The sequence below is a fragment of the Chionomys nivalis genome, chromosome 16 (genome assembly GCF_950005125.1).
Source record: "Chionomys nivalis chromosome 16, mChiNiv1.1, whole genome shotgun sequence".
Taxonomy (NCBI): domain Eukaryota; kingdom Metazoa; phylum Chordata; class Mammalia; order Rodentia; family Cricetidae; genus Chionomys; species Chionomys nivalis.
Window position 1 is genome coordinate 8,254,666 of NC_080101.1, and position 17,219 is coordinate 8,271,884.

At 43.2% G+C, this 17,219-nt stretch overlaps 1 protein-coding gene across 1 annotated transcript in view; it reads left to right on the forward strand.

Annotated features, from left to right (window-relative positions):
• Ca8 (carbonic anhydrase 8) overlaps window positions 1–17,219 on the forward strand; it is a 69,597-nt gene that overhangs the window by 45,425 nt on the left and 6,953 nt on the right. The window contains exon 8 of the mRNA XM_057791079.1: window positions 7,005–7,174. Coding sequence (XP_057647062.1) covers window positions 7,005–7,139 — 135 coding nt within the window. The 3' untranslated portion in view covers window positions 7,140–7,174. The remainder of the gene's footprint in view (window positions 1–7,004; window positions 7,175–17,219) is intronic.

Consider the following 17,219-nt stretch of genomic DNA (forward strand, 5'->3'; position numbering starts at 1 on the left):
ACTTAATTTAAGACCTAACTTTTTTTTTTTTTTTGGTTTTTCGAGACAGGGTTTCTCTGTGGCTTTTGAGCCTGTCCTGGAACTAGCTCTGTAGACCAGGCTGGTCTCGAACTCACAGAGATCCGCCTGCCTCTGCCTCCTGAGTGCTGGGATTAAAGGCGTGCGCCACCATCGTCCGGCCTAAGATCTAACTCTTTAATACTTTTAAGGCACAACACAATGTTGTTAGCAGTAAGAGCTGTGCTGTATTGTATATCCCCAGAACCCCCTTTCTTTATAAAACTGAGACTTTGGATAGTTGGCCTTCTCTTTCCCATTTCTACTCCCTACAAGCTTTTGGTAACTTCCACGCTACCCTCTGCTTCTGTGACTTCTGTTTTACATTCACGTGTAAGTGAGACCTAACAGTGCCTTCCGGTGTCTGATTTCTTGCCTCATCTGTGCATGGAACCACAGGGACTGAAGTCAGGACCTTGCAGAGACATCTACACTCAGATGCTATTGGTGGCCCAAACACGATCTTTAATTAGGGTTTCTATTGCTGTAATGAAACACCATAAATGACCATAAAGGAAATTGGGGAGAAAAGGGTTCATTTGGCTTGTACTTGCTGATCATTGTCCATCATTGCAGGAAGTCAGGACAGGAGCTCAGACAGGGCTGGAACCTGGAGTCAGGAGCTGATGCAGAGGCTTTGGAGGGATGCTGCTTACTGGCTCGCTTCCCCTGGCTTGCTCAGCCTGCTTTCTTATAGACCCCAGGACCACCAGCCGAGGGATGGCACCACCCACCATGGGCTGCACCCTCCCCCATTGATCTCTAAATGAGAAAAAGCCTTACAGCAGGATCTCAAGGAGGCATCTCCTCAGCTGAGGCTGCTTCTTCTTTAATGACTCTAGCTTGTGTCAAGTTGACACACAGTACCAACCAGTGCACCCCAAAATACTAAAATTCCCATGGTGGGTGAGTTAGTGGAAGGCACTGACTTCAATATTTTGTGCTATTTTTTTTTTAAGCAGGATGACACAGGAAATAGAAATCAAAATAAGCCTGTGAGATTGGAGAACCACTGGAACTTGGCATCTCCTGTAAGAGAATTTGCCTCTAGCTGCAAAACGTGAGAATTAGCCTCTTGAGTGCACTCAGAAAGAAACAGCTTTAGCGCTGGGCTTTAGTCGACAGTCTGGTTCGTGAGTCTGTGTGGTTGAAGAGATGTGTTAGACCAGTTGGGTTGCACATATGGCTTCAGGAGATGGCATGGCTTCCTGCAGGGTGCAGGATGTCTACTCGTGTCTCTGGTTCTCTCCATGCTCCTCTTTTCCTCCACTTCAATTTACCAATGCATTTTAGGAGTTAGCGTATTTAAAATTGAATTGCATGTTTCAGTGGAGTAGCCTTATGGATCCGTATGGTTTCCTTGCACTATGGCTGTCTCTAATGCCTGCTCTCTGGATGATTGAAGACTTTTATTGTGAAACATTATTTCGCTCTTTCATCACAGCCCCTCGTTCTGGCGTGGGCTGATTCCGCATGCACTGGAAACCATTTAAACCGATAAAGGATTTCGAGGGGTGGTTAGTTCAGAAAAATGATGTTTTCGGAAGATGAGCTTCTCTTCCATCTCAGCTGATGTTTGAAATCTTCAAAGTGTCACTGTGATCAGGGAGAAACATCCTTGTGAGTAGTTTTCTGTAGAGGGTAGTGATGGAGGCTGCCATTTGGCTAGATCGTCTCTCCAGAAGTTGTTTTCACAGAACGTGCTCCAGGCTGAGGCCCTGGTCTTGAAGGATGCGTCTTCAGCTTAGGAAAAAATATAAAAACTAATCAAGTTTTAAAATAAGTTTCAAACGCAGTGAAAAATGGCAGAGTTCCTGTGATGTGCTTAGGCCGTTAAGTTTCTAGACCACACTGCTTCTCCCCGGCCCTCCCCATGGGTCATGAACTTTGGCACATTTTTTTTTTCATATAGTTTGAAGTGAATGCTGAGAGGCAGGGCTTTAACCTGTCCTACCAGATTGATTTGCTATCAATGTCCACTAAAGATTTATCTCCAAATGGTCAAGGTTTGACGTATAAAGAAGTTGCACAGTGTTCGGCTGGCCAGTGGGGGCACTGCTGAAGCTGTGCTGAGGAGTTGTGCGTGGGTTCTTCTTCTTATGCCATTTATGTCACCTTTGTGTTATTGCCACCATTGTCATCTCTATCACACAGGGGAAACTGGGGCATAAAGAGGTGATGTCATTTGGTCATTTAGGTTCCAGGTAGCAGAACCAAGAAAGTATGACAGCCATCTGGATGCAAGCCCGCTCATCACCACTGTATTCTCTTTGAAACAGCGCAGGATTCTGTGCAGCCCAGCGACTTCCCATTTTCACCCTAGGAACAAATCGAATGTAGAGAATTCTCACGAAGCTGCAGTTCCAGGAAGCTTTCAGTTGTCTCAAACAGAGGACAGTGTGTAAGACCCTGAGAGGGTCTAGTGAAAACCTGTTGATTTAATAGCGCCTTGCTTCCCTGGCTGGCGCCGCTATGCAAGCATTGTATGTAGGCAGAGTGGAAAAGCAAATCAGCAGGGCAGTGCCAGCCGGGCCACCCTTTCCTCCCTTAGGTCAATTAGTATTTGGAGTCACGGAAAAATAAAACACTAAGAGTTGTCTTTGTAACCAGGCTGCTCCTCTAGCCCGTCATTTGATGTTCCCCAGCTCTGTGTTCCAACGCACATGGGAGTGGATGGAATTAGCATGCTGTGGGATTTAGGAGAATGCATGCACAGCGCTTGGCTGTCATTTAGAGATTTCCTGGCCCTTTCTAAGTCTTTTAGTGTGAAGTCCTGTATTAGTTGACCTCCTGCATTGCATATCTTCAAGGAAGACAGAATTCTTGTGTTGCAGACCTTTGTAGCCACAGTCTTCTGATACATAGATGCTGAGTAGACGGATGTGCAGAGCACAGTTTTATCAATCCGACCAGAACTTTTAATGAGGCTGTTGTGGAACCAGCAAGAGCCAGGTGGATTTGGACAGTGAGATTTGGGGCAATAGCTAATTTGGAGATTTTCTTTGCTTCTCTAGCCCCAGTGTCCTCCTCTGAAAAGGAAGAGGCATGCCCGATTTACAATGCTGGGTAGTATTTTAGTGAACTGACAGAAGCTGCGGGTTACCCAGGTAATAGGTGGAGTGACCTTGGGGAAAGCAGGATTATTTCTGCTTGCTTCTTAAATTCTTCTTGCGTTCACACCTGGTAGACTACAGATGCTTAGAAGGCTCAAACTTGACAAGGCAGAGCAAGGTCCTCAGAAACCTGGGAACCGCTCCACGTTTTACAGGCAAGTCATAAGATCTGGAGAAAGTATTGGAGATGGGAGACGGGCTGGGGAATTGCTAAGATAAGAAACTGTCTTAGACATTTGGAGAGCTGCAGACATCCTTTGCCCCTGTGTTCTCCAGAGGGCTAGATAAGGGGCAGGGGCAGTCTTTTGATGAATAAAATAATGATTTATTCATTGATTACTATTTCATACATGTATATGATGGAATAGAGTCATATACATATCGTCCTATACCACTCACCCCTGACACCTCTTCATTTCCTCTTCCTCTTCTTCTGCCTCCTCCTCTTCTGTGATAACCTAATAAGTGCAATTACTACTCACATGTGCATGGGGAACCTACCCATGTGGTACCCTCAAAGGAGAGTGATTCTCCCTTCCTGAGCTGTTAACAATGGCCAGTAGCACCCCAGTAAGGTAAAGAGACTGGGAACAGTCCCCAAACATATTGGATGGCTTGATCTTACATCTGCCTGTGTGGGAAACCACAGTTACTGTGGTTCATATATGCGAAAGCCTTGGCATGTCTAGAAGACAGCATTTCACAGCTCTCCTCGCCATCTTCCAGCTCTTACATTCTCTCCGTCTCCCATTCTGTGCTGCTCCTCGAGCCTGGGTAGGGCCGGGAGTTTGCTAAAGATGTCCCTCGCAGGGCTGAGCACCCTGTCACTTCCTTTCAGCACCTTGAGCGATTATGTGCCTCTGCTTTGATTTCTGTGTTAGTTACTCTGTGCCAGTTCTGCCACTGTGACACCCGTGGGTACCTCCTTCCTGGCTGGTCAGTATCGGAGCTTTCAGCCTCCCCTGCTCTGTGAGAACAGTAGCATCTTTTTACCCTCAGCCGTGTGCATCATCAGCACTGTGAGTGTGCAACTGAGCCTGGAGGTTTCCTGCACAGTTTGAGGTTGATGTCTCTCTGGCCTGCAGTCCTAGAATGTGGTGCTTTCAACCATAAGGTCTTACCTTGCAGTTCTCCTGGGCATCGAGGGGCATTTACAATATCCTTATGGAGGCCTTCCTGACCAATAACTTGTAGGGAGGTGCCCCATGCCCTGCCCCTCAATTTTTGTTGAATAACCCATATCCTTTGGAATTGGCCAGGTCCGCCTCACTTAAAATGCCTCCATTTGAATTCATTTCTTTTAGAGTTGTATTTTGGAATTCGCTTATTAACTAGCGTGTTTTCATAAGACCTTTTCATCAATTAGTTTATGTTAGTGTCTTATGGTTTTTATTGCTGTTGAAGAGACAGAGTGACCACAGCAGCTCTTATAAGGGAAGCATTTAATTGAGGAGGCTCACTTACAGTTTCAGAGATTCAGTTTATTATCATTGTGGCAGGAAGCATGGGGGCATATAGGCAGATATAATGCTGGAGTAGCTGAAAGTCCTACATCTTGCAGGCAACAGGAAGTTGACTGAGACACTAGGCAGTGTCTGAAGCATAGGAAACCTCAAGGCCCACCCCCACAGTGATACACTTTCTCCAACAAGTTCATACTCACTTTGACAAAGCCACCCCACCTAATAGTGCCACTTCCTATGAGATTATAGTGCCACTTACATTCAAACGACCACAACTAGCCTACCCAGCCTCCTCTTGTCTCTTTCTGGGTGTGTTACCTCACTTAGTACAAGCTTTCCAGTTTCATTGCAGGAGTAATATTTCATTGTGTCTATGCAGCACGGTTTTCTTCCTCAGTCATTGGTCGATGGGCATGGGGTATGATTCTGTTTCCTAGCTATTATGCATAGAGCATGCATGAACATGAATGTGCACTGGTGTCTGTAGGAGGATCTAAAGTTCTTTGAGTTTGTGCCCAGGAGTGGTGTAGCTTGGTCTTTTGGTAGTTCTTTTTCTAGTTTTTTTTTTTTAAACCTCCAGATTTATTTCCAAAGTGGCTGCACTAGGTTACAGCTTCCCAACAGTGCACAAGAATTCCCTTCTGCTGTATCCACATTAGTATTTGTTATTGTTTCCACTATTGATGATGGCAGTATGGCCATTCTAAGTTGGGAGAGATGGAATCTTAAAGTGGTTTTAATCTGCATTTCCTTGATGGCTAAGGATGTTGAGGCTTAAGGATATTGCTTCTTAAGGTGTTTCTTACACACACACGCATACACACACACTTTAGAATTCTTTGCTTAGTTCATAGCCCATCTTAAAAATGACTTTAGTTTATATTTAAATTGTGTGTGTGTGTGTTCATGTGTGGGTGTGTGTCTGTGTGTGGTATGTGCATTTGGGTGCAGATGCCCTCAGAGGCCAGAAGAGGGTTGGAATTACTGATGGTTTTGAACCATGTGGGTGTTAGGGACTAAACTACATCCTCTGTAGGAACAGTTTGCACTCTTAACTGCTGAGCAGTGTCTCCGGTTCCTGTAGGCCACTTTCAAATTAGTGTCTTTCCTCTCTTTTCCTTCCTTCCTTCAGTTCTTTCTTTCTTTCTTTCTTTCTTTCTTTCTTTCTTTCTTTCTTTCTTTCTTTCTTTCTTTCTTTCTTCCCTTCCCTCCCCTCCCCTCCCCTCCCCTCCCTTCATTTTTTCCTCCCTCCCTCCCTCCCTCCCTCCCTCCCTCCCTCCCTCCCTCCCTCCCTCCCTCCCCCCTCTCTCTTCTATTTTTTTCTTTTCTTTTCTTTTTTTTTCTTTTTTTGAGATGTTTCTCTGTGTAGCCCTGTCTGTCCTGGAACTCACTCTGTAGACCAGTCTGCCCTCCAGCTCACAGAGATATGCCTGCCTCCACCTCCAGAGTTTATTAATAAACAACTGCAAGGCAAATTTCTTAGTTTCCCAATGTTTAGATTTTTTAGAGAATTCTTTATATATTCTAGGAACTGTAACCCTCTGTCAGATGACTATCAAAGACAGTCTAGGAGTCTGTGAATTCTTGCAGGACCTCCACCAACTAACCTGCACTGACACAGTGGCATCCGAGCATGCTCGCTAAGAATGTGCTTGAGAAAATTTTAACATTTCCTTCTTTGTTCACCTTTTCTGTTTGCTTGCTTTAATCTGACACAAAAATTTTGTGTGGTAGGATTTTCACATTCACAAATCCAGTAGGTTTCTACAGATTTGGAGTTACCCGGATTCCTGTTCCTGTTCTCTTCTTTTAACAGCCTTGTCTCATATCCTTAGGTATGGAACAACTAAATCTGTTTTCCTGGTTTAAAATTGTTTAATTTATTGTTACTTTAAAGTGCATGTATGCATGCATGTATGTGCGTGTGCACATGTGCTTGTGCGTGTGTATGTGAGTGTGTGCGTGTGTGCATGCACGTGCGCATGTGTATGTGTGTGTGAGCTCATGTGTATGTGTGTGCATGTGTGTATGTGTGTGAGTGCATGTGTGTGTGTGTGTGCTCACACGCGCACTGTGAGTACAGTACCTCTGCAGGCCAGAAGTGGGTGACAGATCCCTGGAGCTGGACTTTCAGGCGGGTGTGAGCTGCCTGATGTAAGTGCTGGGCACTAAACTCGAGTCCTCAGCAAGGGCAGCATTCATTCTTGATGGCTGAGCTGTCTGCAGCTCTGCATTCCTCGTTTTGAAGTTCACCGTTCATTTTCTCGTTTGTCCTGTCATCTGTGTATATTTTTAAAAGTTGTTCCTGAAGCTCCAAACCTGATAACGTGTGGTTCGTGACTGACCTCCTTTCTCTTGTTTCTCATTCCAGATAGAAGAGTTCCGAAGGCTGAGGACACACGTGAAGGGGGCAGAACTTGTAGAAGGCTGCGATGGGATCCTGGGGGACAATTTCCGACCTACCCAGCCCCTGAGTGACAGAGTCATTCGAGCTGCATTTCAGTAGCCAGAGAGACTGTGGTCAAGCCCATCTGCATCGGGGTATGTGAGATTAGACAAGAGTTACCTTAACCCAGCATCCCGAGGTCACTGTAGACTGCTGGAATATACCTCATTTTAATACATTTATGATGCATTTTCACGTTCTATTTGTGACAATTCAGGTGGTCCTTTTCATTTCATGCAATATTTTCTTTAAAAAATACAATGCATTATGTGAATGGAAAGGACTAAGGGCATACCAAAGGAAGTTCTAGGAAGAGAAATATCTTTTTGCAAGGGCCTCAAGGCACTTGCTGTGAAGGAGGGTGCATTGAGGTCCCTGTAGGAAAGTCTGGTACATACAGAGTATAGAAATAAAGGGTGAAGTAGCTAAGACCCGAGCGGCAGATGTTACCGGTCAATCAGTCACACTAAGGTATCTTTGCATTATTGTGAACATATCATGAACCTGCGCAGACTTTGACTAAGGGGACTGACTTTATATTCCCTCCCTCCCTCCCTCCTTCCCTTCCTCCCTCCCTCCCTCCCTCCTTCCCTCCCTCCCTCCCTCCCTCCCTCCCCCCTTCTCTTTTCTCTCTCTCTTTTGAATTTTTTTTAAAGACAGGGTCTCTCTGTGTATTTTTGGAACCTGTCCTGGAACTCACTTTGTTGACCAGGCTGGCCTCGAACTCAAAGAGATCCGCTTGCCTCTGCCTCCCGAGTGCTGGTATTAAAGGCATGCGCCACCACCTCCCGGCCCCATGTCTCTTTTTAATAGCTCACTCTAGGAAGAAATTGAATAGATCGAATTAAAGTGGACTAGAGCAGGATTAAAAGATAGAAATCTGTTGGGTTGCCAAAATGAAAGACATGGAGTCCTGTACCTTAGATTAGAAGCATTAGTGATAGAGAGTACGTAATGCATGAGAAATAGAAATTGTAGGTGCTATCCGTGATGAACTGGGTGAGGGAGGTGGGAAATGGAATTGCCAGTTAAATGTTGAGGTTTGGGCCTTAGGAAACCATGGGTAGGATGCCATTGTGTAACAACAAGAAAGCTGGAGGAGGTTGTTTGGGGACCAGGAAGATGGAGTTGGAGTTGGAGCACATTGGAAAAGAGATACCTGTCTGTCATTGTAGTGGGCTGGTAGGAAGGTTGCTAAAATTTCAGGGGTAGAGATGCGGAGATGCACTGGCTAGTGTTCTCATTCCTTAGAACAAATATCTGACAGGAACAACTGTTTTAGAGTTTCAAAGAGTTCAGTCCATGGTTGTTCCTCTGTAACTCGAGGTTTTTCTCCCACCCACCAGTTCCCAAATAACCACTTTGAGGCTTAATATTAATTATAAACTGTTTTGCCTATTTACTCAGGCTTATTACTAACTACCTCTTACAACTTAAACCAACCCATTTCTGTTATTCTATATATCACCATGAGGCTCATGGCTTGTTACCTCACATCTTGCTACCCCAGCAGCTGCTGGGATCTTCCAGACCCTACCTTCTGACTCCCTCTATCTCTTCTTGGATTTCCCACCTGGCTCTATTCTGTCTGGCTGTTGGCCAAATCAGCTTCTTTATTATCCAATGGTAATAAAACATATTCAGAGCATACAGAGAGACATCCCACATCACCCCTCTCTTTCTTTTTGGGCAGAACATGATGGTACTGGAGCCTTGGGATAGAGGACCTTCATGGGAGACAGGAAGTACACATACAGAAGATTCAGAAAGAGGTCAGGACAGGATACAGCCCAAATGATATTCTCGAGTCATCTGCTTCCTCCAGCTCTTTCTTTCTCCATCAAAGTTATCATATTATGAATCTACCGAGGGCTTAATCTATTGGCTAGGTCTGAGCCCCCATGGTCTAGCTGTCTGCCGACACCTCACACGCACACCCAGTGGTGAGTTCTACTCATCTCCTGGCTATTTCCCAATCCGGTCAAGTTGAAAGTCATAATTAAGCATCAGAAAATTAGTCTGTGTCAAATATAGAATTATTTGGCATAGAGGAAGGATATATAAGGCATTCAAATATATCAGAGGGATTATTTCTCTGTTTGTGAAATCTTACATGGGGTTTTACACTGTAGTTAATCAAAAGACAGGAGCGTCAGGCCATTCGTTGCCTAAAGCAATCCATTTCTGAGACAGTGAAGCTGAAACGTTGATGCACACAGCTTGAACGGGAGACTCCTTTTTCTTAGCAGCACCTGGGCTGAATTCAAAGCTGTCTCCACCCTGGCGGTGTGAGTGGTTTGGTAATAGAGGAACCTGTTGCCACGACTGAAGTTAATAGGGGGGTCATGCTGCAGGTCCCACACCCTGGACACTTTTCAAATAGGTGTTTTTAACTTTACAAATGGCTACCCAGTAGTTTCTCCATTCAGTCCCCTCAGAAGGGAAGCTGCAGTTCTTTCAGCCACTATCACCGCCTTGCTTTGTAGATCTCCCTAAAAGAGCTGTCCACCTATCAAGTGCACAGCTTAGCAGTAGTCACTGTGGCATTTTATACAGACACACCTTATAGATTTATCATGATCAGCTGGGTTGGGTGAGGCAGGATGCTTGGATAGACTTTACGTTGAGCACAAGAAATACCAGAACTTGTCTGCGTGTGTGGCCAAGGAGCAGCATGTGCAGCTGAGCAGTTTGTTCTTGTGGACAGATCTTAATATGAAGACTTGGGAAGGGCACAACCCTGAGCACACGCAGAGACCAGTTTCGTTCAGAGTAGGTGTTTTGTGTGCTCCAAGAGGAAGGAAGAAGGAAGTTCAGATTTATAGACTGGATCTGTTTGTGCCTGGATTTTGTTTTTAAATTAGGAGTAGGGTAGTAGTCAGGAGGGTACGAGTGGCTAAGACCCCAGTGGAGGAGAGGATGGGACCATATGGAGAGGCTCCCTAAGAGAGTCATAGAGAGGTGCAAGGGCAGGGGGAGGGAGAGTGAGTAGCAACTTAAGAGGTTTTCCAGATCATAGTTAGCATTCTTTTGTGAATATAATTATCTGTAAATGACACTTTCAGTGACAGAATATTGCCTTAGATGTTTGATTCATACCTTGTCTAGACCAGAGTTACTTTTAAGTATCTAAACAATCATCACTATTCTCTGTGTGTCCTTTGTCCCTCTGTCTACCTTTCTCATAAACAGACACAGAAATCTCATACTGTTTATGAGATTATGTGTATTCCAGATCCTTAATTATTTGACAAAAAAGTGATGTTTACATTTTCTAGGTTTTTAAACTCATTACAATTGACATATCTTTTTTCAAAGGGGAAAATCCTTCAAAATTTCTAATTCTGATTTTGTCCTTTTATGAATATATTTTATCCCTTTGTCTTGAAATGTATAATACAAATGTATTCATAATTCTACATAAAATTATATTGGGAAATCAGATTTATGGCTATGTTCTTTTTATTTGATATTTAATAATGCCCTAAGGCATGTAATTCAAATTTTTATTAAAGTGAAGTTATTTGACAGTCAGCCTTTGAATTTAATGCATGAATGTTTCATTTAGGCTCTTGGAACTAAAGGGGGGGTAAATTCCATGGTAGTTGTTCTCTTAAAAATGTTTAAAATAATTTAGATTTATTTCAGTGGTGCTTTTGGAAATAGCTTTAGTTTTGGAATTAAAATGACAGGTTTTAAAAATGTGACAATTCTGGACATCTGGAGCGCCTTGATAAGAGGAATTATTATTCCCAAGAGGAATCTGAGACCTTTTAATATTAGCATTTAATAAGTGTGAATTAGGATTTGGTAGTTGTTTATGGAATTAGCACGTAACTCACTGAGGCGCCAGGAATTCTCTGGTTCAGCAGCTCTGGCTCACATTTCAGGGGGACAATTGCGATTAAGAGGTCCATTGTTTATTGGAGTTTTAAAGAATATTTACTTTTTATTTATATGTATGTGTGAGCGCATGCCACATATGTGCATGGAACCCATGGAATCCAGAAGATGGCATCAGATTTCCAGGAACTGCCATTACAGGAGCGTGTAGGCATTCTGGTGCAGGTGCGGGTGCGGGAAACCAAACATAAGTCCTCTGGAAAATCAGAAAGTTATTTGCTGAACCATCTCTCCTATTTTAATTAATCTTTGATTTTTTAAAAATAGGATTCAGGAAAGCCAAGTCTTAATAACAGAAATAAATAGGTTTGTGATCCAGTTCACACATAATGCCTTGTATTATAATATTAGTACATAATATTTGCCTGTTTTGTTAACTTTTAGCTCAGTGTAGAAGCTATTTGGACTGGCCACAGAGCAGCTCACCCAAGACTCATACAATATTAGTCCATGCACAGGTTTTCACTAACTGCAATAAATCAATGCTTTGCTTTCTGCAAGCATTAATTATACATGTTTCTTTAAATAACTTTATTCTCCCTCCTTAAAAGCAAAAGCAGCAACAACAAACAGAAAAATAAAGAAGGACCAGCAAACATCCCAGAATAATCCTTTGTCAGAATTGTTGCCATTTTTCTTTCCAATCTTTGAAGTCATCCTTGACTGTGTTGAACTTTTCCCAACATGTACTTTTGCAGTTCATGATTTTGCCTTCTTATCTTTGATGAGGAAATTTCTTATCTGTTTTCTCTTGGAACCCCAAAGAATTCTAGGCTAGAGAAACACAGAGCATTATGGGAAAAGAAGGTCTGTGTGAGGAAGGTGAGGAGTGTCACACTGTGGTAGCCTACCCATTATCTCTCCAGTGTGAATGAAAAGCTGAAGGGTAGGTTTTCAGCCAGCAGCACTTGGACTTGAACCACAACACGGTGTCCAACATTAGCAAGAAGATCAAGCACCTCACAGACAGGACTGTTTCCTAGTCCCTGGGTCCTATAGAATTCCCTCAGAATGAAATAGAAAAAAAAGTTTACAGGATGATTTCAGGAAAATGCTCAAATACCAGAAATGCCGAAACCATCTCTTAGGTTTTGATTATGTGATATAAAATTATTATTCGCCCGAGAGTAAAAAATATCAGGACTATATTGGCTCTCTTCAGGATTCCTGCACTATGCAAGCAATTCCTGCATTGAAATGTGTCCCTTTGCCTTTTTATATTTTAGAAATGTTAACAATTTGTTGTGGATGAAAATTCTGAAGTGATTTATTTTTTTCTCACCTGAGAATGTATAGAAGAGGTGGTTTAAGAAGAAGTAAAGAAAGATTTTGCAGCCAAGAACCAATGTGCTGTCGACTGTATGTTCTGATCCCTGAAATATAGTCAATTTCATAATTTTTAACACCTAAGAATGTTTTCAGAAGAAAGTCATCATGGCTGTGGCCGGTGTATGTGGTCTAAATATGTTCTGTGTGTCTGTTGCTCTTTGCTCAAAGGATGTATGTTGACATAAACATGGCTTTAATTAGGCAGCTAAGAGGACATACATCAGCTGGGGGAAGAATTTACTTCTAGGTAAGGCAGCCTCTTCCTATAGATATGTAGATCAGAGCCTAGATAAGGCTTTTGGAGGTGTGGTGGGCTAGAACCCTCTCAGTTCCTGAGTGTCGTTGATGCTGGCTGCACAAGCTTATCCCAGCTGACCTCTTGGGTGCCTTTGACTTCTGTGCCTGTGTGGTGGACATACCTGCTTCTGTCTCAACAATTTATCATGGCTAAGGCAGCAGGGAGGTGAGGAGGGTCCAAGTCAATAAGGTTTCATAGTAAGTCTCCAGCTAGAAAGGTAAAAGCTAAAAATAAAATTGGGGGAAGTTGCCAAAAATGAGTACAGAAATAGCATGCTCTTTATTCATGAGTTTAAGAAGATGTTTTCTCTTATTTTCTGCTTCTTGTAGCAGAGTGCACTGTAGAAGCACCACCACATAGAAAGCCATTTCCACACTAATGTTTCATTCTGAGTGAAAGCTTTGAGGGAAAATATAGTCTGTAGTCAAACTCTTCTCTGTTCTGCCAGTCAGCTCCCATATAATGACATGGAGATGTCTTATTAACTATGAAAGCTGGGCTTTGTCCCACTTTCTTCTTGTCCCACTAGCTCTTATAACTTAATTTACCTGTTCCTAGTAATCTACATTTGCCTCAGGTCTTTCTTTAACTGCTGTCTCTCTCTCTGTCTCCCCCAAGCCTAAATTCCTCCTCCTACTTATTTTCTCTGCCCTCTAGCCCCACTTAGCTATCGGCCATTCAGCTTTTTATTAGATCAACCAGGTGCCTTAGGCAGGCAAAGTGATAGTTAAATATTCCACAACATAAGCAATATAGAATTAGTTAATTTGCTTAAAAATTTTTCTCAATTAGAAAAAGAACACAGAGAGAATTTCCTAGTATGTCAGATTGGCTCTTTACGACTTAGTCTGCTCCTGAGCAAGGTTAAATGTCTATAGGAAAGGCTAGGCTGTCCTCTACCCCACCTCCATGACCAGGAATTTTCCAGTGAGAAGTCCCGAGTATTCTACTGGCTTCTGACTATTTAAATGCGGTTTGTACTTGAGGGACCACAGTTTTCCTCCATCAAGTCTTTCCCAAGTAAACTGGTCTTACTAGCTCTCTGTACTTACTGGAGTTCAGGTCCTTATTCATTTAACTTTAGTTAATTTCTGTCTTCTAATAATATGGCTAGCAGTAATTGTTATTCTTCATCTATTCCACCGACGTATCAGTTCCATTTGTAACTGCCTTAGGCTGGTTTTCTTTCTGCAAGACTTCCAAGAATCTTTACTATGTCAAGACAGTCTACTGTAGGAAACAGCCCTGCAAAGGTTTAGCCGGAGAACAGTGACAGTATGTGTATGGGAACCCAAAGCATTCTTTGTGGTTCTGGAAGACCTGAAGGGGTGACTCTTAGCAGAGCTAGCAGACGTGGGCACTCGGAAAGGAAGGGCAGGTCTAGGGTGTGCTCTTTTCACTAGGGTGAAAGTGGCTTCAGGAATTGCACTCACCATCCCTTTATCGTGGCCTGGCCCTCTGCTGGCTCCTCTTCAAAGGTGGGCCGTGTAGACCTGGCTGCCTCACCTTGCCCACTTACAAACTTGTCATCTGTTTCTGTATGTTTCCCTTCTGGTAGCTTTCAGGGTCCTTTAGTAGCTCCATATCTCTCCATATCTGTCGCCAGCACCTGCAAAGTCAGCATCCGCTTCCGTACAGCTGCTGTGCGCCGCCCTCATCAAGCTGCTGAGGACAGAGACACAGACAACAGACCGCACTCAGACTCCTGTCAGCTCCAGCTGGTTGGCAGTCGCTGTCGGGAGAGTGGTAATGATTCTGAACTCTCCCGGGAGTGCGGTGGGAAAGGTAATGGGTCTGCCTGCTAATGCCTACCCTTGGTGGGGCTGGGTTTCCTACTCTCTGTTGCAGTCCATAATGAAAGGTAACATTATCATGTGACATTAATGTTCTAGCTGTTAACTAAGGAGACTTTTGAAATGGGCTTTGGAAAATGGATCTGATTAGCGAGTACTATGTTGGCTGGTGTTAGCCGTTACTGAGGAAGTAGAGAAAGAGGTCTAAGTGGTTGAGCCCCTGATTTACTTTGACAGTATTTTCGTCATTTATGTAGAGGATAAGGCCCAAGTTAAGGGCACTAACCCCTATCCCTCCAATGCTCTGCTTCCTAATACTATATAGCATATTGCTTACAAGCACAGGGTACTTGAGAAACCTGACGTCTCAGGACTTGAGGGACAGCTCAGCCATCAAAGGCCAAGGCTCATAACCTAAAGGTCGCAAGCCTGAAGTCTCAGGGTAAACGAGAAATGACTCAGTATCAGGGAAGAGGGACTCACTCTGTTTAGGGGGAGAAGTCCTCTCCTGAAGGTGGGAAAGGCTCAATAAGTGTCTTCTACTTGGGCCTCTGTGACAAAATCTCAGAAGTGGGCTTAGCTTCTCAACAACAGAAACGGCTTCCTTAGAGTTGGAGACTTATCTCAAGACAAGGAGACAAAAGACTACCTGGTAGGGCTCCTTTCCTGCGCAGAGAACAATCCCTTCTTACACACAGAAGGCGCTCCGTAGGTTTGAGGAGTCCCTTTCAAGAGTGAGCTCATGCCAGCCGCATGGGCTCTGTCTCTATGATCTAATTGAGTCCCAGTCACGTGGGTTCTTTCTCCAGATCTAACCTCCCCTCCAAGGCTCTACTTTCTGATATCAACCCTGTAGGAACTGGGTGGTTGGTGGGGGAGAGGACATGACCATTGAGACTGTTCAAGTATGCATAGGAGAAATCTTGCTAGAGGAAACTAGATGCTGACATGATTCTCCCAAGGCAAAGCAGCCATCTACCTTTTTAATGGGAATAGAACCAGAGACAGATGATTGCTTTTAACTGTTAAGTTTTAGGGAAAAAAATTTAAATAGTATATACGCATAGGTCTGCTTAACTCTCTGGCTATTTTAATTTTACTTAAACATTCCAGTTAGTTATTCTCATAACAACTACAGCACTCTCTACTTAGTACTTTTGACAGACTCTGACATATTTATTATGATTATACAGAGATTTCTCCTGTCGAGAAATATGCCAAAAGATAAGAGCTCCTCAAAATAAATTACTAGAATTGTGAGGCTGTGACAACTTCAGGTAAATCTATTTTCCGTTCCGTGCTTCTTAGACAAACCCTGCGAGTGGTCTGTGTTCTCTGAGTTCTCATCATTCATTCTGCGATGGGTTTCATCAGGAACCTAAGATCTTCAGTGTGTGTCTACAGAATAAAGGATGCTTTCAGTGACATCTGAAGATCTCGGTCCCGAACTGGATCTTAAGACACTCTCTTCTAACCTAGTCTTTTGCCTGGAGGTCCTTGACTAACAGTCCAAATGGTTACTCGCCATGCGTAGAAAAGAACAAGGCTGTGCTTCCTGCGGATACCTCCTTCAGCCTTTACACCAGCATAATATCCACGGGTACAGCCCATCATCTTCATGCAGTACTGTGCCTACTGCTCACTGCTGGGATGCCCTCTGGATGGTGGTGTTCTTGGTAAATACCGATTTCTGATGGACATAAATGGCTGTATTTGAAGTGTTCTTAGATTCACATCATCCCCCTGTTGACATGCAAAGATTCCTATACCTGTGCGCTGCGGAAAAGCAGCAGTGATTTTTTTTTTTTTTTTTTGCAGGCCTGAATTTCCAAGAGCCTACCATGTCTCTTTAATGTCATTTTTTTCCCACTAAAGAATGAATATAATTAGTGGATCACAGCAACAAAGTTACTGTAAAGCTAAAGAAAGGAAATAAGAATAAAAATATTGCTAATAATCAAAATTAGTGGCACATTCATGGGACATTTTGGTACCTGAAATATTTACATAAGAAATAAGGCAAAAACCCACCTTCACTTACAAGAGAACAGAGTGCAAACAACCCTTTCTTATAATAGCTGCCCAAATCCCAGTTCAACTTCATTTCGTTGACTTTGATTTTGGGACTAAAAGAATTAAGCCTGAGCTGGTGAAAAATGAAGAATATGAGCTTTCAATGAAGAAGTAATTAGACACTCAATCACCCTTACAACACACCAGGGAGGATGGAAGAAGGCAGAAAAATGGGACTCGCTGTCGTGTATAAAATGGCTTGGTTAATTAGTTGAGTGCTAATTGAGATTGAGAAAGTGTCACAATAGCACATAGGTTTACTCGTGAATAATTTTACAAGCTAAGTTGAGTGTTTCCTAACCCCAGTGCAGAATAATGTGGAGACTATTAAGCAGTAAGGTTCCTACAGAGTGGGTAAAAGTTTCGGTGGAGATGCTCGCGAGTGATGGAGAGCCCTATGCTCTTGCCTTTATTTTAGAGACAATAAACAGAACAAAACAAAACATCAACAACAAACAAACAGAGAAGCACTGAGCAGCTTCCCTTAAGAGGTTACAATCAGTAAAACCATTCAGCTGCCTGTAGGTTTAGCTCCTGGCTGTGGGCTATTTAACTGCAACTCTGCTTCCTCACCCCTTTTAGATAATGCCCTGGGAATGAGATTGTGTGAAGAGGTGGGGAGAATGTGTGTGCTTTTACTTTATGGGGCACATTGCTAATTCCCCTGAGGGTAACTAAGTCACATATGCCCACCATGTGAATATTGTATAGAACGAGGTTTTGCCATCCAGTCCGCCTCCACCT